The 20,998-nt window shown below is 37.2% G+C and overlaps 1 protein-coding gene and 1 long non-coding RNA gene across 3 annotated transcripts in view; one reads left to right on the top strand and one right to left on the bottom strand.

Annotated features, from left to right (window-relative positions):
• tenm4 (teneurin transmembrane protein 4) overlaps positions 1-20,998 on the bottom strand; it is a 193,336-nt gene that overhangs the window by 67,027 nt on the left and 105,311 nt on the right. For both annotated transcript variants that reach the window (XM_066699386.1, XM_066699387.1), the window contains exons 8-13: positions 16,436-16,606; positions 13,116-13,330; positions 11,990-12,200; positions 7,401-7,502; positions 6,274-6,468; positions 3,896-4,096 (exon numbers count right to left, since the gene is read on the bottom strand). In XM_066699386.1, coding sequence (XP_066555483.1) covers positions 3,896-4,096; positions 6,274-6,468; positions 7,401-7,502; positions 11,990-12,200; positions 13,116-13,330; positions 16,436-16,606 — 1,095 coding nt within the window. The remainder of the gene's footprint in view (positions 1-3,895; positions 4,097-6,273; positions 6,469-7,400; positions 7,503-11,989; positions 12,201-13,115; positions 13,331-16,435; positions 16,607-20,998) is intronic.
• LOC136746720 (uncharacterized) lies at positions 4,870-11,060 on the top strand. The gene is made up of 3 exons (XR_010816420.1): positions 4,870-5,144; positions 6,285-6,430; positions 10,559-11,060. It is a non-coding gene; the product is annotated as an uncharacterized LOC136746720 (long non-coding RNA).

Raw genomic sequence — 20,998 nt, 5'->3', positions numbered from 1 at the left:
TGTTTTCACTTGTTTTGACATACTGCGTCTCTTTTCCAGGTCATGCCAACAAAGCTTCTGATTCCATCTTCGCATCAATTAGGTGGTCTTCTTCTAGGTCCTTTTATCTCTTGGGATGAAAAGAAAATTAGCTTCTTTTGTCCGTCTTTGCTCTGTTCTTCTTGCAATGTGTCCGGCCAACTGCGATCAGAATATTTTCACTGTTTCAATGATGTCACAGACTTTAGTTTGTGCATAGATCCATTTATTTGTTTTACTGTCTCTTCTTGTTATTACAGGCATAAATCTTTCCACGCTTCTTTGTGTTTGCAGTTTATGTATCATTATTGCATTTAGTGACAGGATTTCGGATCTATAAGTGAGCACTGGTAGTACGCATTTATCAAATACTTTTCTCTGCAAGCATATGGGTAGATTTCCTTTCAATAATGTACATTTTTTTAATGCACTCCATCCCATTTATACTCTTCATTTGATTTCTTCCACAAGATCTCCATCTGTGCTCATTTTCTGTACAAGGTAAGACTGTTCACTTCATCAAGTATCTTTAATGCTCTTAGTTTTCAAAAAGCTATTAAACATAACTGGATATTTTCAAGTTAATTTTGATTCCCTTTATTGCGTCCGAGAGTTCTTGATTTGGAAGCTGCAGGTCTTCAGGTAGTTTTGCAAGAATGACAATGTTATTCCTTTTTATTCCCAGTCCAAAGCCTTAAACATCTTACTCAAGTGTTGCGGTGAAGAGTTTTGGAGAGATTGTGTCTCGTTGACATACTCCTTTGCAGATCTTGAACTTGCCAGTGTCTTGTGAAGGAGTTTGACTGTTGCGTTGTTGCATTCATCTGGGTTTTGTTTAATTGTGAGACACTTTGCAAAATGTTTTGCAAGACTTACCTCAATTTCTTCTTCAGCTTCTTTCAGGAGATTTTGAAATAATAAAGTGCAACTATTACTGCAAAATCAATTAATGCAGTTTTCCTAATCAGCTTTTTGTGTTTCTCCATCAATCAAGTAATCGGTAACTCTTTCTCTCTCCAGCGCTCTCTCCCCTTAACCTCCATGATGCCTTCTATTTATAATTTATTTGCTTGCAGCAATGGATCACATAGAAATTAAATTAATACATCACAAGATAGACCGACAGACAGATCTGTAATGCTAAGTAATGAGGATGTCAACTTTCTACGGTTATTGTTGCTTTTTTTGACAAGTAGACAAATTAACTGACACTCCTTCACCTACTCTGAATGAGTAGGAAATGATGAAAATATTGATTGTTTCCAGTATCTGTGTGATCTTTTGCTGATATGGCTAGTAGCAGAATTTCCAGAACACTATTAAAGTTAGCTTAAAGTGACGCATGTTTCTTTGATAGTCCAACTGCTTAGAGAAGCAAAGTCTTCCAATGCAGTCTAGGTTGTGACTCACAACAGCAACTCTTGTGCATTTAAATAAAAACATCTATCTATGGCCAAAACAATACTGCTTCACAAAGATCTTCTAAAGCAATAATTGTTCAAGTGCTTTCAGCTGATAAAGCTGAAAAAGGTTGAACACTTTTACTTGTGTTAATTTGTATAGAGATTGTGGCTGCTTCTTGCAAGTCACACTATACTTTGTTCTCATTAAAACATCACACGGCACTGGTGTACGTGCTGTTTATTAGCTCAGCATCGAGCTGTTTCACTGCATGGCAGGTGGCTGGTGTGCTGAGCTGTGTACACCACGTACGTCCTCTTGGAAGAGTGGGGGAGCTGGGGGTTCAAAAGCTGTATAAATGTTGAACCCCCTGGCATTTCCAGATGCAGTGCAGCTGTTTAGTCCTGCCACTGCGCACCACAGCAATAGAGGCCAGACTACAGACTACAGCTCCCTCTCCTCCTGAATTCCCAGCCAGTCAGAGTACAGTTTACTTCACTACTCTATTTCCTTGGAAAATTAAGTTTTAAATGAACATCTCTACAGCAAAGGCAAACTCATTATTGTAATTCCTCATGTGAGAACCTCATATTTAGAAAGCCATCTAGTTTCCTTAAATCCCCAGGATTATCTAATAGGTCAGTCAATGCCTGGCTGTTATAATGTGATATTTAAAGCTATGCCAGTCAAGCATTACTTAGATGAAATAAATTACTTTACGGATGTCCCTCTTGCATCTCCATTTCACTGTAAACTAGCAACTGTTAAGTTATTTGTTTGTCAATCCACTAATTAACAAGCAATTTACTATAAACAAAACCTGAACAACAATTTATGTCATGTGTAGTAGACACACCGAGTCTTGAATATAACATGACCATTTTACAGAAACTGTTAATATTTTTCCCCCATTGGACAGGGAAATTAAATCCAAATGGAAGTCAATAAGAAGTGCAGAAACATGTCATACCTAAACATCCAAGAGCAATTGGATTAAAGAAAACATTAAAGTGTTTTAGCATCCTGGGCAAAAGTCAATATTTTCTTAGTTGAAAGGGTGCTCTTTTTTATTTCAAAGAATTAAACTGAGTCAAAGGGAATTTTACAAATGAACTGTCAAAAGCAGATTTCCATGCATTCAAGTATTTGATGTGAGTGAACCCTTGGTACAATATGTTACAGCACTATGATAGCTAAACAAAACAGGGACATTAATAGGAAAACAAATGAACAAAACAGTTGTGAAAAACACGTATAATTATAATTTGAATATCCGTGTTTCACAGTTGTGGAAGCTCTTAAGGCAAACTGGAGCGCCTGGTGAATACATCTCCTTAAAATCTACAACAAAGCAGACCTTGATTTAAACCCACACCCCTTAGATCCTCAGGAGAATTTGTAAGGTGCTTTGTCATTGGTCAGATGACCTGAAATATTAGCATGACCTATCCACCGCTCACAACCACTGTTAAAACACTAATTATTTTAAGCCTTAGTAAACACATTTTTAATTCTGAAAAATATTTCTTTCCCCAACTGCATAACCTAAGGTTGTACTATGACTTTGACTGAATCTTCACCTTAGATGGATATGATGTCTTACTGTGAATGCTAAGTAACTATGTGCAACTTTAGGGAAAACCATTTAAAAAGATGTAGCAGAGGAAGAATGCAAACCAAAGCGAGACTATATTTGCGTGCTTTGATTGCTAGCACTAGAGCTATGGATAAATCACATCTGTGTGAGTAATCTTTGATTTTATGAAAAAAGGTTCCTTTCAATATAGCTACTGTATTTATTTCTTGTGAAGTTTTCTGCTTGCTGGCTCCCTATTACAATAAACGGCAGGCAATTAAATCATGCTGTGAAAAGATTTAACTTTAAATTAAAAATTGGTTACCAAGACATGTGGCATAATAAGGACTCAACCATTTTATCAATAACAATACAGAGGGAAGTAGACTAAGCTCACAACAACATTGTTTATGACGACAGACAAGAAAGCATCTATTTTGCATTCGGCACGCACCACTGACTATCACACTTCAGAACTGAATGGAACAACAACAACAAAGAATTGGAGCTACTTTTCTGTGGAATACTAATTTCAAATTATGTCTCTTAATTGTTCAATTGTTACCAATTGGTTTAATATATTATACATGAAAACAAAAATTGGGGGAATCAGCATATGAAACACACAACATTAGCAGCAAGCCTGTGAATCCAACATCGACACTATTCATTATTACTTTCTTTTTTTTAATTATCTTTATACCCTTGGGTATCTGCATAGAAATTAATACAATGTCAAAATTACCAACAAAGACTACTGAAGTAAAGGAAACCTGCTGAGATGCAGCTGAATTATAGTTGAAATCAGCATTTAATCTATTTCATTTTTACTGAGCAGAAAATGGCGTGAAAAATGTGCAGGAGGGTTGAGTGGACCCTGTTGCAGCGGCCGTCTCTCACCTGTGGAGCAGTCGTGTCCAGACCAGTTTGGGTCGCAGCTGCAAGTCCCAGTTTCAGCAAGGAAGGCCCCATGTCCTGAGCACTGATCCATGCAGGACGCTCGTGGGTTTTCACAGCTGGGCCCCCCCCAGCCCACCGAGCAGTGACACTCTCCCCGGACACACACTCCTCGGCCAGAACATGTAGGGTCCATGCAATCCACTGGAAACACAGGGAAAAGCAAAACTCATTTACACAGAAACCTCCATTCCTGTTCATTAGAACGGTGCAGTTTTCTTTTTCTTCCATTGGCCTTCTAACAGAGTGTGAATTGGGCCGCAGACCTTCTGTTGGCCAAGAATATGAGCTCCAGTCCCACTGAACTCAGCATTAAAGAGAAAACAACTTACAAACAGAGTTGTTAAAAACAAAGTTTACACGGATACTTCCACAGCACGGATCCACTTTCACCCTAATGATAATAAGTATGGCCTATATTTCTCCTGGCACTCCTTAGGTAGCTGTAATGAGATTATTATTATTCTTTTCTAGAAAGGGAAGTCACAACAACGAGTTTCTAACTTTGAAAACTTGGCTGAATGGGGGTATCTCAGATAAAGCAAATTGCATGATCATAGAAAGTCCCAAAAAATACCGTCATTACTGTGTAGAAATTATAATACATTTTCCAAGATTCTTAAACAAATGAAAAGGCTGTTTTTCTGCTTTCCATGCTTCCTCATTATAAGAATTTGGTAAATGCTTCAGTCAAAATAGATTAATCCAAGATTATTTTCTTTTGTGAATTCATAACATGGAGTTATATACAATTGTGCAACAGTAAAATGAATTTTCCTACATTTATTTTAAGAGCGACCACAAAGTCAGTTTCATTTGGGGTTTGTAACTCATAACGAGCATTCCATAAGCAGTTGCCCCTAGAGACAGCAGCCATGACACCACTAAGACTGGACAATAGCAGTCAGCGGAGGACAAACAAAACCAAAATAATAAACAATACCTGTTCACAGATGGTAAGCGAGAGACAGGACACTTTTAGAGCCGGACTCTACGAACAGAGGGGGCTAGGCCATGGCAGTTCCACTTTACTATGACACAAATAGGTTTAAAGGGCCTCATAGTAAGGCAAACAGAATCACTCGTCTCTTAGCAGATGGCTTGGACTCAAGGAACAAAGATCACAGGCTAACTGACAAGAACTTCTCTCCTGGCAATTAATCATCACTGCTGAAGGTCGCAAGAAAGAAAGGTAAAAAAATTTAAAGGGCCCTGATCTGCACTCTCTCCTCTTTTTACGGCTAAGACTAGAACCAAAATAGAATAAGGGGGTATGCATGTCAGAATCCCCCATTTATCATAATCCCGGGCCCATTTTTCATCTTGAAATGAGGGCCTTCAAGTGCTGTCACAAACAATGGCTACTTCAATCTTATCTCAACTTGCCTTATCCTTTTAGCGGGCTTGTAGCAAGAAGTCTGTGAAAGGATTAGAGTCGTGCTTTCTTCTTCGTAAATTTAGCTTATAGGATTTCCGACAACAAAGGAATAGTTTTGCCTAGTTAATGGCAAGCGGCAGAACCTTGCACAACAGACATTATTCATGAGTAAAGAAGAATAAAATAAGTTCAAGAAGAAGTGCATTGTATTTTGGTACTTTGGTCTTCTACGTTGGTTCTTGTTCTTGAGGATTTGATTGAAGATTAATACACTCAATAATGCAAGAGAAGATCAAACATTTTCATATATTAATGAAATTCATTTTTTCAACTGACGGCCATGTTTTAAACTGTTACAGTAATTCACATGCATTTTGTTTTCAGTTACTTCAATTTATCATGGGTAAAAAAATGAAATCTTCATGCAGGCGTAAAGTAAGTACAGAAAGGCTTTTTGGGTACACAAAGAAAATCCATATTGAGCCTTAATGTACCTTCACTTCGTCTGATATTCTCAAAATAGTCAGGTACATACTAAATGGAAAATTCCCTTTCCAGGATGCATTTACGTTAATATAAATGGTACCCAGATCAGCTTTTGACAGTTTGTGCTGCATCTGTGATTAATATTGAATGCTGGGGAGAACGTCACGGAGACTCCATATTCAAAAGGGGCTTAATTGAAAGAAAGAAAGGAAATATCCCTATGTAGACACTGAGACATTAGGCACGTATGTCAGTGATGTGTTACAAATTGCTTGTAAAAACACTGTAAGCCTTCAATTTAATCACTCAGTCGAGTTCTCCTCTCTACAGAGAAAGAGCACATCTGTAAACACTCTACATAGTGGAGGACCTCTTACCAATTGATGGACTCCATTAATAAAACGATACATACATGCTTCAGAACTCTAAAAAGTGGTTAGATGTATTAGTGCTTTACCTTCCTCACAGCTCTCCCCCTTGTAGCCTGGATTGCAGATGCATGTCCCTATGATACAGGTGCCATGGTTGCTGCAGGCTACATCGATGCACTGGTTGGTGGGAACATCACATTCGGGTCCTTTCCAGCCACTGTGACACATGCAGCGACCTTTAAGGTACTGGCCGTTACCGCTACACAGAACTGGGCACGACGCTTTGAAGAGGGAAGACACACATACACAAATGAATAGAATAAATCAACCATGACTTCAAAGATGTTTTACTTTTTGTGTGTGTGTGCGTGCGTGTGTGGGCATGTGACTCTCAGTCCTTGAAGGCAACCATAGCGTTAAAAAAAGGTTCTCTATAAACCAGACACACTGTTGATGGACTGGTATGCATTAACAGTTCACAGTCATGAATTCGATTGAATAAAAAAAAACAAGATCATTTGCAGATTTACATCGTAGTCTATTATTAGAAATAAAAAGAAATTATCTTTAAGGTATAACTTTCACCACATTTCATGCTAATCAAAGTTAATTATTGATGTTCAGAAAAAAACTAGAGTGTTTTTCATCATCAGCTAATATATTGAGAAAAAACAGAAGATTGAATTTTAATGTCTGACTGCTGTGCTGGATTTCTTATTGATTTAGATTTTTTATGACAGAAACAAACTTTCAAAAGATACCACCTACATATTTCATAAATATTTAAGGCAGATGCTCTGTTACCACATAACACAAAATTGCCACTCATGTGGAGCACTGAACTGATTAAAAAACACTATTATCTAGTTTAAAGCATAAAAGGGAAAAAGAAAGATAGATACCCAAATGGAATCAAGGAAACAGCATATTTTCATAAAGGCTGTAGGTCTAAATTGACTACCTGCTGAGTTAAAAGCAAACAAATCAATCCAGCATTGATCATCAATACAAGAACAGATGGCCTAGAACTGACTGGTTACTCCAATAAAATAAATAAAGAAATAAATGATGTTCTTAGATAACCAGACAATTTTGATAGTATATTTAAATTCATATTTCCAAAAGATAATTCTGCCTGACATCAGCATGAGGTTTTCCAGAGTAACAGGATAAGCAAAAAGGTAGATAGACAAAGAAAACACACAAACCTTACCTCTACCACAGTCTGGGCCACGAAAGCCAAGAAAGCAATGACAAGTCCCAGACACACAGTCTCCATTTCCATAGCAGTTGCTTGGACAATCATCAACAGAATCTGTAAAGATAGAAAGGCATTGCTTTGTCAATTTTAATGTAATTATGTTTTTTAAAAGATTTACTTGGAATATGTATGTTGTATGGCAAATTACAATCCCACTAGGAGAAACGGTGTCAATATTGTGTAAACTGTAGATTGCTCAGGATAAGGGCTTCTGCCAATAAAGGAATAATAATAATAATAATAATAATAATAATAATAATAATAATAATAATAATAATAATAATAATAATATAAAATGTAGATGTGTTAAAAGTATAATTATTAAGTATACATGTATAAGTGAGTTATACATACAAAATAACAACAACAAACTTGAGATGGAAACATAGGCACATGGATGGTAGTCTACATATTCATATGCATATAATTAATATAATATAATGTAACCAATCAGTCAAGACCTCAACATTAGAGGGAAAGGTAGGAAATACAGCTCTCAATATTGTGAATCCTCAATCTACACACCTGCATTTCACATTGACAACACAATCCAACAGACAGAGGAGAGAAATACAGTATATCTCAACAGAAACATAATGACAATTCATACAACAAAAGGTAGTAGGAGAGTCTTTGTGCCCGAGGAATTAAAAGGAAAATGAGATTCACCCATACCGATTGCCCGTGGCGAGATAGAGCAAAGCTCAACAAAGCTTCTTTTGTGGAAGACAAAGGCTAGTTATCTGTATCATGTTGATTCTCTCTCATCCTCGGGAGAGTTAATCATCACAGTGGCTACAGTAGAAGGAGAAACTGATGATGTTGATGCAAGCATGGTCTGGCTCTTCACCTTTCAGGCTTTGGAGGGAGAGCAGACAGTGTAAGGCTATCCCCAGATGTGTCAAAGGCAATCAGTATTTCATCCAGGTTTTGATGGCTCTGGAACAGAGCATCTAACTAGGAGGCCTGGGCTTTAACTCAAAGCCTGCATGGCTTGAGGGACACAAGTTCAAGAGCAGCAGAGGTTTTTTTTTTTCTCTCCACGAAATACAATTATACAGGAATTATTTATGACATGAACTCTTGCACAGACTGAAGAGAAACAGATCCAAGGCCACATTTTCTTAACTTCAGCTTCGGTTTTGTTTTATAGTGTATTGTTGTATTGTATTGTACTGCGAGTGCACAAAGCTACATCTTTTAGTTGTGCAGAAACACTATTAATTAAAAACCCCAACAGTATTTCAGATTCAGAATGTGACTAACATTTTTACACATTCCTAGAATATTACATTCATAATTTTGTTATTCTCTCTATAAAATAAATTGCTTACAAATTAATCTGTAAGTCACCCTGAATAAGGGCACCTGCCAAGAAATAATAATAATAATAATAATAATAATAATAATAATAATAATAATAATAAATATGCAATACATTTTTAGTCAAATTGCAAGCCACTTTGTATTTAATTAAAAGGCCAAAGTAAAGCTTTCTATTGGAAAAAATAAAGCTGTACCTTGTTTTTATTCGTATTCTTCAGTCTATTAGTGTTTACCAGTACCCTTATAATCATCAAATGTATTGTATGGAAAGCACAGGGGGCTTGTTTTTCTGAATTTGCACAGGAAAATTGATTGGCTGTGATGATGTTTACCCTGAGGTTTAAAACAGACATGCATTTTTCAAGGGCTGAGATGCATGAAGGGTGTTTTTCTCGACTAAGACCTGTCAACATTGCATTATCTAAGGGTAAACTCACTCACAACCTGACCTACGTGTTTCTAGTAAAAACAAAATCTTTTTCCTCGGAAATAAACATCCACATGTTTCTGCAAAAATGCAGTAAGAATCAGCAGAGAACAAAGAGAACAATAAATGCAACATGAAGTCCAACAAGGCTTAAAAAAGGACCTGAAAAACACTTTGCCAAATCCCAGTTATTCACGTCATGTTATATCTTTCCTGAACAGAGGAACTGAAATCAAATCAAACTGGATATGAGACACAGTTGCACAAAGAACATATTTGAGAAATTCCCAATTTTCAATTTCATAGTTAATTTTTTATTGCAGAAGCTTATTATATTGCTTAGAGTTATATATTAGCACAAGCCTTACATCCTCAATATCCAAGTTATGTATAGGTTATTGTGTGTATCATACAGTTACAAAAATAAAATAATAAATAAACGCTTTGGAGTTCATGTTTTAAATGTTTTGAATTGTCTCAATACTTTACATTAGGGGTAGGGGGTGGGGATACATTACCAACAAGGAAATAATATGTCTGTGCTGAAGAAACAAAAGATAGAATAGATGATAAATTTGGTGCTGTTAAAGAGTACTTTCCTTTCTGTCATTTTTAATAAAATGGAAAGAATCAGACTGATTACATTTAGATTCAGTGTAATATTAATTAAATTCCAGCTGATAAGATTGTGGAATTCTAAATTAATAACTTTCTATGGGGTCAGTTTAAAACCAAAAAATTATCTACAAAATCCATGCCAGAATGCCCCCCCCCTTCCCTGCCATTATGCAAAATTCATTTGAGAGATTCCATCGAAAAGTTTTAAGTGCCTGTGCAGATTTCAGGTAAACCCTTCTTTTCAGCTGAGAGCGAGATGCGGAAACAGTACCTTTGAAATCTGGCTGCAGGCGAACAGTAGTGACTAAAAGCCATCCCGCCCTGTAAGCTGCTAAAGGTCGCCTGCGCGGGGGGAATGCGTGTGAAGGTGCTGTTAGTGAGCAGCAGATGACTGAGGTGAAACACAGTCTGCTCCAGGGGAATTTACAGGAACAACCGCTCCACAACACAAGATAGATGTTAAGGATTTGCAGAAATGAAAAAATCGCTCCATAGCCATCAAAATAGAAGGGCTGCCAAGGTGGAACAGCTTTTTTTTTTTCACGTTCCTCTGTTAATTGTGTGTTGTCACATTTCACTTAATGGTTTGGGTGAAACACTCAACTATAAGGTATTAATAAGCTTATCATGGATACAATTTAGGCTAGACAGCACTATGGGAGACTTTTGCCATTATTAGAATGTCAGTTTAATGGACGCTGGATACATTACATTAACCAGACATTTTTTTCTTCTTCAGGTGACTGTTACAAGACCGGGAACAAATTCTAAAAGGTTTCGGCCTTCAGCACGAATGAGAACAGAAACAATGAGTTTTGAAGATGAGGCCAGATTTTATAAATACCATGCACTTGTGTCAATTATTAAAACCTAAACTAAAAGGCTATGTCTTTTGCTGTTGAAGGACACTGTAACAATGACCCATTTCCAGAAAGGGAAACATTTTCTTCTACCTTGCTCTAAGGTACAGTGTGACCTAATCAGCTCACGTCCAGACGGCTGGGGGGGTGCAGCTGTTGTGTATTTCAGTCGCTGGAACTGTTTAAAGACAAGCCTTTCATCTGTGCCAACTCATTTTGACCACCTCCGTACTGAAAGATGTTCTACTCACTCTTGATTTGTTGCACTGAAACTAACCTGCATTCAGAAACTCACTTGGCTGTGGTCAAGTTTGCCCTCTCTCTCCCACTCTGCCACTCCCTCCTTATCAGGATATAGTCAGAGTTTTCATTTCATAACTGGTTGGCTCTCAGCAGGGCAGCACTGTCCACCTTATCACCTGTTTTTTATTCCAGCTGAGTCTCTGTTTGTGTTCAAAAACTGACTCCTATCGACCTGCTGCTTGGAGGTCCGTGTCACTGATGTGCTCTGGCTACAGACCTTTCAATTAAAGAAAACCTGGAGAGCCACTGCCGGCCCTCACTCGACGCTCGGCATACACCAGAGTAAAGCCATGCACTCTCTGTATTCAAAATCAACCCGTAAGAGTTATTCATGACAGTGCTAATACCACGGCTGTAATCAAATGAGCTGAAAGCAACAAAGGAAATCATGGCATTTTAACACCAGCATTGTGTCCACATCAATGACGGGCCTGAAATCCGAAGCTGGTGGGTTTTGAAAGATGTAGCCAAAGGAAAGAAAAATTCTGAATGGCACAGAAATGAAAATTGGATCAAATAATGATCTGAAACATCATTAGTGGTCAGGCACAATCACAGACATTGAAATGGAGCAGCAATGTTCTATGCACATTATCCAAATAGCCTGAAACCCCTGTAGTGCGAGACACCAAAGCTAATGACCAAATTATGTGCTCGCAATGAGAGATACACGTCCGAGACACTTTACAGTTATCAAGGGGATTCAGATAAAGAGCATTCACAGGCACATTATCCCGTTAACACTCCACCTCTTTTTTTTTCTTCTTGGTCTCACTTAACCTTCATTATTATGAGTAATTTTTTGTACTAAAAATGTGGACAAAACACTGGATATATAAAAAGTTCAAATCGTTGCAATGAGCGACTTTATATCCGAGGAAGGATATCTTTCCAAACGAGCATGACGGGTTGACCAAACGAGCACGATGGGTCGAATGGCCTCGTCTCGTTTGTAAACGTTCTTGTGTGCTTATGTTCCTCAACGGAGAGGACGAACGGATGCTCACCTATGGCAGTTGTAATGAAGGAGACCTGTTCTGCTTCTTTGCCATCGTTGTAGATGGCCAGGTGCCAGATGCCCGAGTCCATGTACTGGATGAAGCCCGTGTCGTGGATTATGACGGGCACCAGGCTGCGATGCGGACCATGAGGCCCTTCCAAGCCTCGCACTTCCTGTGCCAGGAGCCGCCTGCCGTCCAGCAGCTCCACGAAGTCAAACTGTGGGAAAACAGAGGAGGGAAAAATATATATAATAAAGATACATAAATGAAATATCATAATTGGATAAGTCTCCACAACCCATAGTTAATACTTGGTGGAAGCATGAATACATATATAAATACACACAAACACATTAACTTAACACATTTTTAAGTATCTGTTTTTAAAATACCACACCTTTAAACCTGTAAAAAAAAATATATATATATATTACTGTACCGTCTGCAGAAGTCTGTCCAGATCGTATGAAAGGAGAGACTACTCACATGCAGCTCAGGAAAGAGCCCGCTGCTGCAGGGAGCAACATCATTTTCAAAGAACTCAGTGGAAAAATATATGCCTATCGATTTAAGAACTAAACTCATACTTGTCCCAGGAAAGCTAATCTCACCTTGGTTTCAATTATTGATCAGAAGCATGCTAGTCATTCAGTTTAATTGACCCGATAAGGTACAAAACTGCTAATTTATAAATAAATAAATGTCTATGACTGAAATTATTTAGCGTATTGTGCATTTTTGGGGCTTGTTTGCTCTGTGTTTATCTATATGCCTGAGCACACACGAGCCTGTTCCAATATGCATAATTCACATCTTTGGTGTCATTGTAAACACACTGAAAATCCAATGGCACAGTTTGACCGCAAGCAAAGTTTCCCAAGTGAGTGTTAATGAAAAATGTCAATGCATTTGTGCATTCACTGATTTTAAGTGGAACTGTCATACATATTGATGTGGAGAGCAATAAACAATTTTCATGCAGACCAGGTTAATGAATTAATGAAATGGGAGATTTACATGTTTAAACAAGAGTGTAAATGAAATCAACTCATGAATTTTTAACAATAAATGTTCACTTATTTAAAATAATATTTGACAAAAAAACAAACAACATTCAACAGTCTGGCCTCACCTGTGTGTGAGAAGGAGGCAGCCCTCTTCTTCCATAAATTCCCACCAAGGCATCTTTTCCCAGTGACACATTGAATTTGAGGTACATGGGGTGATCGACGAACACCTGCGATCTCCAGAATATGCCCGGGGGAATCTTCTGCGTGACTTTGCGCCCGATATCTATTTCCCCCATGTCTATAAAGCTGTCTTCTGGGAACATGCTGTCAGGTTTTCCTGGATCAGAAACATTATAAATCAGTAAACTTGAAATGATGAAGTGTGTGTGCTTTTGCTTGGTTAACAATTTTTCTAAGTAAACTGTTCAAAATAGTTTAGTAAAGAATACATTACTGCATGCACGGCATCTTATCATGAAGAGGACGCCGTTTGGCCTATTAATACTCACTGTATCTAAGAGGCAAGATGACGTAACATAAAACATCTGGTTATTGACATTGTCTTCAAATATCAGTGATAAAAAGGCATCGTTACAATTTCCATAGGTTTAAAATGTCTCCTGCCCAATAAAACTACATGAAAATGCCAACATCTGCTTGCCAGTACAGTGATGCCAATTTTAACTGTGATTTCTATTAAACCAGACATCCACAAAACAGAACCCCCAGGATTTGGAAAACAGACGTGACATAAAACTACACAAACTGCAGCAGATGGCATAAAGTCTCCATTCTGTTCTAGTTCATCATTTAGCGTGTGTTACCTGAAAAAAAGAGACAATTTGCACCCCTACCTTTGAACTACACAAAACAGTCTAGATTATAGTTATTATGACTTGATTATAAATATGCACAGGACACTTTTGTGTTCCTTCATCATGTCATAAAAGTGCAATTTGGTGTTTCTGAGTTTAATGCAGCAAAAGTGATATGCCTCCAGTTATCATCTTTTCAATTATCTAAGGAAAATTAAAGTTAAAAAAAAATGCTTGAATTGATAACCTGGCATGTAATTCAGTCGAGATAATTAAATAGTTGGCATTCATTTTAGCTAAAGCTTTAATATATAATGCAGTAGACAGTTCATATAAAGTCTGTTTTAAAATGAACTGCCATTTCAACCTGGAAAAGTTCTTTCATACTTCCGTGATGTGCTGAAATTAAATTATCCACATCCATACTACAGATCTGTTGATATTTAAGACAAAAACTGAAGGTCTTCAAAAGTTTATCTTATAGATCAAATTGAATAATAATAATTTCAGGTTGAAACACAGCAAAGTCCACAGAAGTCCAAGGGGGGTGAATACCTCCTATTCCACTATCTATATTCAGCAGTGGAATACCATCATGTTACGCATGGGTCAGGTGGCAACTTCAAGGATTTTTTCTTACGTTTGCCACTTGGGCATTGTTTAAACATGTGTTAATGGTTGCAACCGGTTTGTTTGCTTTTCCATTTGTTCAGAGATGCACATAGTTTGGGATTATCATTTCTTTTTTATCAATCTCAGTCTATCGTTTTCTGTGTTTTTATGATGATAAATGTCTATGGTTGACTTTCGAGTGTGGTCCAAAGACAAATGGCAAGTTGTGCAAAATAAATCATATCCATCATGTATGGAACACCAGGTGCATTTTGTTGCGTGCATTTGCTAATGTCCTTGACTCAATGTTTAAGGTTTCAATGTTTCTTTTAATGCAACAATTTATTCAATTACTATTTATACTCATCATAATTAGCTTATGTTTCAAAATAGTGGAAGTGTTGTGTATTGATTACTTAATTGTGAATTTGATTACTATAACTGGAGTGGCTGCAGGAACATCTTGGAAATAGCAGTTGAATTACTAAAAAAACAAGTTGCATAAAAAGCAGAGCCCAGTCATGACTCATCATACTGTCCAGACAAACGGGCATCAAATCCTGGAGGCTGGTGATGCCCAAACCAGCTGAACCACAAAACCTCATACATCTGCATACATACATAAATATGGATACATAGCTATAGATTCATGTATAAATGTGTAGGTGTGTGACAGCAGAAATGATCGATTTTCTGCATTTTTCTTGACAAGGCTATACTGTATGGCAGAATTACAAAGTCGTAGGTATTGATTTCCCTTCAACTGTAGCTGCCATTCACAAAGACCTTCCCCAAGAGACGTTTGTTTCCTATCTGCAATATTTACGCTAACTTCCAACAGTCTAGTATTCTCAGACAAGGCACTAATCTATGTGGAAATCAAGGAGTTGATCTCTCACCTTTGTCCACTGCCTACGACAATTACAATTTCCAAATTGGGACCATTTGATAAAGACTGGGACTGAGCAACCATTTATACCGTATAACCTTCAACACCCTGGGGCTGGTGCCAAGATTCTGCATCCTTTCTTCTTCTGCCAGCAAAGAGCCCAAATTATGAGATTAAAGGAATGTTTCTTTTTAGGAAGGGAGAGGAACTAATCTCCCTGCAGCCTTTCAGTACAAAATCCCCAAAGCTGCCTGTGTTTCCTTCCAGGAACAAATCATATTATTCCATTGCAGCTGCTTTCTTGACTTCTCACTGGATTACAATGCAGAGTGCTACCAGGCTGTTGGACCCAGTCTTAATTCAGAACCGGATGAGAGATTTTCATGACTTTCGGGGGGGGAATTTAACCACAACTTACCCTTTAACTATAAGATACAATTCACCAAAAAAGACCTGTATTTTCCTTCAATACTAGTTTTCTTACAGTTATTCTTAGAAATACGATTTCTTTATTACTTTCGTATGACTATTTAAAAATATTGAATATGAAATACAGTTCTAAGACACTGTAACCTGCTGAATCACAGCTATATGTTTCAATATTTTCAGTTCCTCTTTAAAGCAGCACTATACAGACCAGAAAGCACTAATACAATATTGTATGAATAAAACAATCAATTAAAATGAACTAATTAAATGAAACAATATTTAAGTTGTCAAATTTGATCATTTAAGATGCAGTAGTGCATTCCTAGAAAAAGACTGTTACAGCATGGTGGTTTCAGTTCTTCTTCACCGATCTCACACATCGATTTGACACATTTAGGACTTTTGTCAGCTCTAGCACAGTACTTCATTCTGAATCCAGTGGGACATCAACAGATGCAAGAATAACTTCATGGTGCAAAATGTAAAACAAAGACACTACAAATAAATTAACTTCAGAGCAAATCCTTAAAAAAATAAAAATTATATATATATATATATATATATATATATATATATGAACTCGTGTCAAAAAGGGTCTAGCTACTCAGTTTAAATTCTTAGGAGATATGATCAGCTGAACAAGTCAAATTTGCAGGGTATAATCGAACACACACCTAGATATTTTTTCATTACTTACCATCATCTGTGCCTTTGCCTTTTCTGTCTGGCAGGTCTACACCCGTGTTCCCCAGTGGTGGAAGTGCCATGTCTGTAGGCACTGGCAGGCTGCTATCCCTGTCCTCTGCGAGCTGAAACATCTGCCTCTGCATCGGCTGTAGGTGCCAGTTCAGGCCAAAGAGGTGCATGGCTAAAAGAGGAATACACAGTCAGCAACCATGTAGAGAAATCTCCCAAGTCAATGGTGGAACTGGGATTACTAGTAACTGCAAAATAAATTGTGTAAATTCCCTGCAGAAAAAGGACATGTTGACAGAAAGATGTTTAAGTAGATTATAAAATGAGTTTTGTTACAAATTAAAAAAAAAAAACGTTATACAAATAACAGCTAATAATATAAGCCTAAAAGCATCGCTATAAACACACCACACTTTAGTGTCTTAAATGCTGACACTACAAAGAGAAAGGGGCTTGCTTCAGATCAAAGGGGTCATTGAAAGAAAAGAAAACAAAAACTGCTGTGTAATCAGTTGTGTTTAAACTGTGGATGGCACAGGATGGGAAACTCTAAAGAGCTCATGAACACAAATGGGCTGTGGCCTTAGGCAGATCCTTTATTTGAATCACCACTACCTTACTAATTCACACCACAGCTGGACAGATAAGGAAATTATAGAGTCAGCAGGAATAAAAAGGAATGAGCGCTAAAGACAGAAAAAGACACAACAATATTTCACAAGGTCAACAAAAGGAATGCCCTTTGGGACAGATTGATGGAGTGAGGGACACAGGGGAGCGGGGGTGACCGTGATAGATCACTAAGAAGAAAAAAGACAAGACGAGCTTAGTGAAGCATAAGCTGCCCTCGAAACGCACCAGTCAGCGGAAAAAAACAGAAATACATTACAGCTCTTTTATTGGCTTGTTGGGTCTCCGTAGCTTTCGAATAAACAACCACGCAAATCAATTATGATGTGTGAAATTAGTGCCTAGATTAAAAGACGCTGGCTAATGCTGTGTGCGTCTCTGTGTCCAACAAATGCTGCTTTTATTCAGATATGTATACTTCTTCCCATTGGAAGCCGACCACACTTCAAGAGTTATGCGGGGCTCCCTGTCGCTTTCGCAGGCCATCCTACAATCCTCCCTTCCCGGCGGTACCACTAACACCATGACTACGACATGTAAACACTAATGAAAATAAAAAGTTAGGGGTTTCAACAGCTGCCTCCCTTTTTAATCACAACCTTTGCTAGGCTCTGTTTACTTGCTGAAACTCTCTGCGTTAGTTTAAGTAGCAAACTGAAACCTATTTGTCACTCCATCACATTACATTATAAGAGCCATTAATATCCCCCCACCGCGCTCACTCCCAGAGGTGTGCACAGTGGTATCGCTATGGAGGAGTTAGTGCTCTCAGATAATGAAACACGGCCAGTGGAAAAAGGAATTAGATATGATGGAGCCTGCAGAGATCTGACCCCTTCTCTGTGGAGCTATTTTTAATCTTCTAACCCCCAAAAAATTATTATTTATTTTAACTAAGCACCATTTTTGGCCATATTGAGCACAATGTTTTAAACTTATTTTACGATGCTGTTTACGGATCAAAGATTCTTTATAATCAACAGACCACAGCAAACCTTAGCTAAAGTATTAGCATCTAAATTGCCAGTTAGGAAGCGTAATGATATTTTGACAGGCTACAGATCAAACTTGTATTGATAAATGGAAAGCATTTCTGTCCTCCAATGGATAACCTTCCATTAATTACCCATGTACCGGTTTGCTACACTATTTTAATTTCTCCATTCAAATACTACTAAAAGATCTGGCCCGAAATTATGAGGCCCTTCATATAGTTGCAATAAAGGATGAAAGCAATTTCCTGGGGCTTAGTAAATCAATAGCCATTCGAAAATGCCTCTGAATGTGTTCCTGGAGTGATTCTATGAAAATAAGTTTTGTATCCTCCGACTAAGCCGAGCCCGAAGTCTGGAGGTGAAGGGAATTACCAGAAATAAAATCAGCAATTGCATGCAAGTGTTTATACGACAGAATAAATTCCCCCAAAAAGACCTCTCCCTTCAGTCCTTTGCTTTTCCGTGCATATTATAAAAGGCCTTGCAACCAGCTTTGTTAAAAGGTAAACACATCCACTCAGAGATTGATTGCCTGGTTTTCAAAAGTTGTCATTTTGTGGGCTTAAGTGAAAGCGGTCTCTTGATTTGTACTTTCATATCAGGTGGGGGATCAGACAGTGGGCGCATATGTACACTGGCAGAGCAATTGCCTAAAGAAAGCAGTGGGCTGGATTTTCATTTGAGTTTCTCAGTAATCACTCTTCTGCACCGCCTATTCTTGCCCAACTGCATCCTGACTCTCCTCAACCTCTGTCCAGAAGACTATGATGAGATAAGCACTATTTGTACTACTGCCAAAACTTTATTTTAAAAGTTTTCTACCTGCATGTCATATATATGTTTAAATAGAAATTTGTGTCTAGGAGTCCACAGTGCAGCTCTATTAAACACACACACACATATCTATACTTCATTCTTGCATAATACAAAATATGTTCAAAAGTACGTTGTTTTATCATAAAGAAAACCAGGTAAAATGTAACAGAAAGCCAACAGACAAATACAAAATATCAACTCTCCCAAACTACAGACTTGGCTTCACAAATTAGTATTTTTGCATATCTGCCAATGCTTGGACCGTGTGTTTGCAAACATATGGCTAATTAATACATCTTAGTCACTTGAATGGGTAAACAGTGAGCATGGCGTTCTCCAGTTCCTCATTATACACCTAATTGCACCCACACCCCTTTACAATGTTCTAACCTGCTAACCAAGAGGAAGCTGAAAACACACTGTGTCGTTCAGCTACTATTTTTCACAAAATCATAAATCATTCCTAAAATACAGATGAGAAATCTATTTTTTAGGTATACTATTTAATACTGTGCATTTGGCACTTTTTTAAACAAGGCTGCTAATTACGTTTTAATCAATATCTAAAAGAAAAAGGGTCAGCCAGAAAATATTTAAAAACAACAGGCCATTTTTTCATCTGTCAATTTTGCTTACGGTGCAGATGGGGCATTAGAGTAGAGACAACACAGAAAAATTATGTTCAAGGGAATTTTGCTTCAAGGAACACATCTGTTGCTTTATATCCAAATCAAAGTTGTTTTTTCATTACATTAAATTCATGCACTGATTACAAATGCTGTGCAATCAGTTTTGAGCGAATTCATGAAAACATAATGATATATTTAAGGTGACACTGCACGTTTAATGCATTTTATACTCGCGTTGCATCAGCGAGGAAATGGATGTGAAAACCAGTCACATCTGGTATCCAGCCCGAAAGGGAGGAACAGTGTGAACTATGAGGATCATAGTAGAAATACAGATGAAATAAGACTTCTACACGTATGTAGAATGCTCATTTAGAACATGTGCTACACTTTGCTTATATTCTATGATCAATTACTTTATATTTTAATAGTGTCTAATCAATACAACATATGTTTCATACACTCAATTATTTATTTCCTTAGTGTTGAAAGTACATATAATAAAGGCTATCTTCTTAAGGTACGGTTCTATTCTACAGTAACCTCAGTACAGGTTGTTATTGCTATTAAAACGGCTATTGTCTTGTTCTTATTTTGAAAATCTTTCAGTTTCAGCTAAAGAATCACCTGGGTTTCATATTGAAAATCAGATCAAATAATTTTAAGGGCAATAACGGCACAATACAGTCATAGTTATGGGAATTTCTTCTTAACATTCTCAAGCGGCTGATTATGAATATTTTACTGACAATTTAAATAATTATAATGAACACACACACACAAATACACACATACACACATCAATCAAATTCCTCATAATTTCCTTTGCATATTTAGCCATGCATTATCACTTCTTTGCATAACTAGCTTCTGCTAAGACAATATCCTGATTCCAGGGAAGAAAAGAGACAATTATCTTTTCTTACATATTTGTCTGTTTATTCAAAAGAAAAAAAATATGTGTGAAAATGTGCAATTAGTTTTACTAGAACTAATATATATATATATATAAATATTCTCAATAGTAAAGAAAGCTATTTAAAAAATCTTCTGAAACTGGATTAAAGATAATTTTTCTGGTGCTTGTGAGTCTACGCTGTGATGAGACATGCAATAGAAACTGCTATTCATTTTCGTTAGTTAATTCTTAATTCAACAGACATTAAATTCAAATATAATTAAATAATTAAAAAGTGAAATCTCTCAGATTCTTTCCATATCCCCAAATAATAAATGTATGCCAATATCGCCATTAAATGTAAGATTTGTAATCTGAGGTACATACTGCAGCCATCACATTTCAACACCTCCATTTAAACTCTGTAGTGTAGAATGTAAAAATGATTGATAACAGAAAACGTACCTAAGGTTGTCAGAACAATCCCAAAAGCTTGGCCATTCAATGGATTATCCTAATTGTGTCTGGGTTTTACATTACATTATATTCCATGAGGTAACATGTACTACATTTTTTGTAAAGGGTAAATGTAAATT

This window comes from Amia ocellicauda, chromosome 3 (assembly GCF_036373705.1).
Source record: "Amia ocellicauda isolate fAmiCal2 chromosome 3, fAmiCal2.hap1, whole genome shotgun sequence".
NCBI lineage: Eukaryota > Metazoa > Chordata > Actinopteri > Amiiformes > Amiidae > Amia > Amia ocellicauda.
This window is presented reverse-complemented; position numbering and strand designations above follow the sequence as displayed.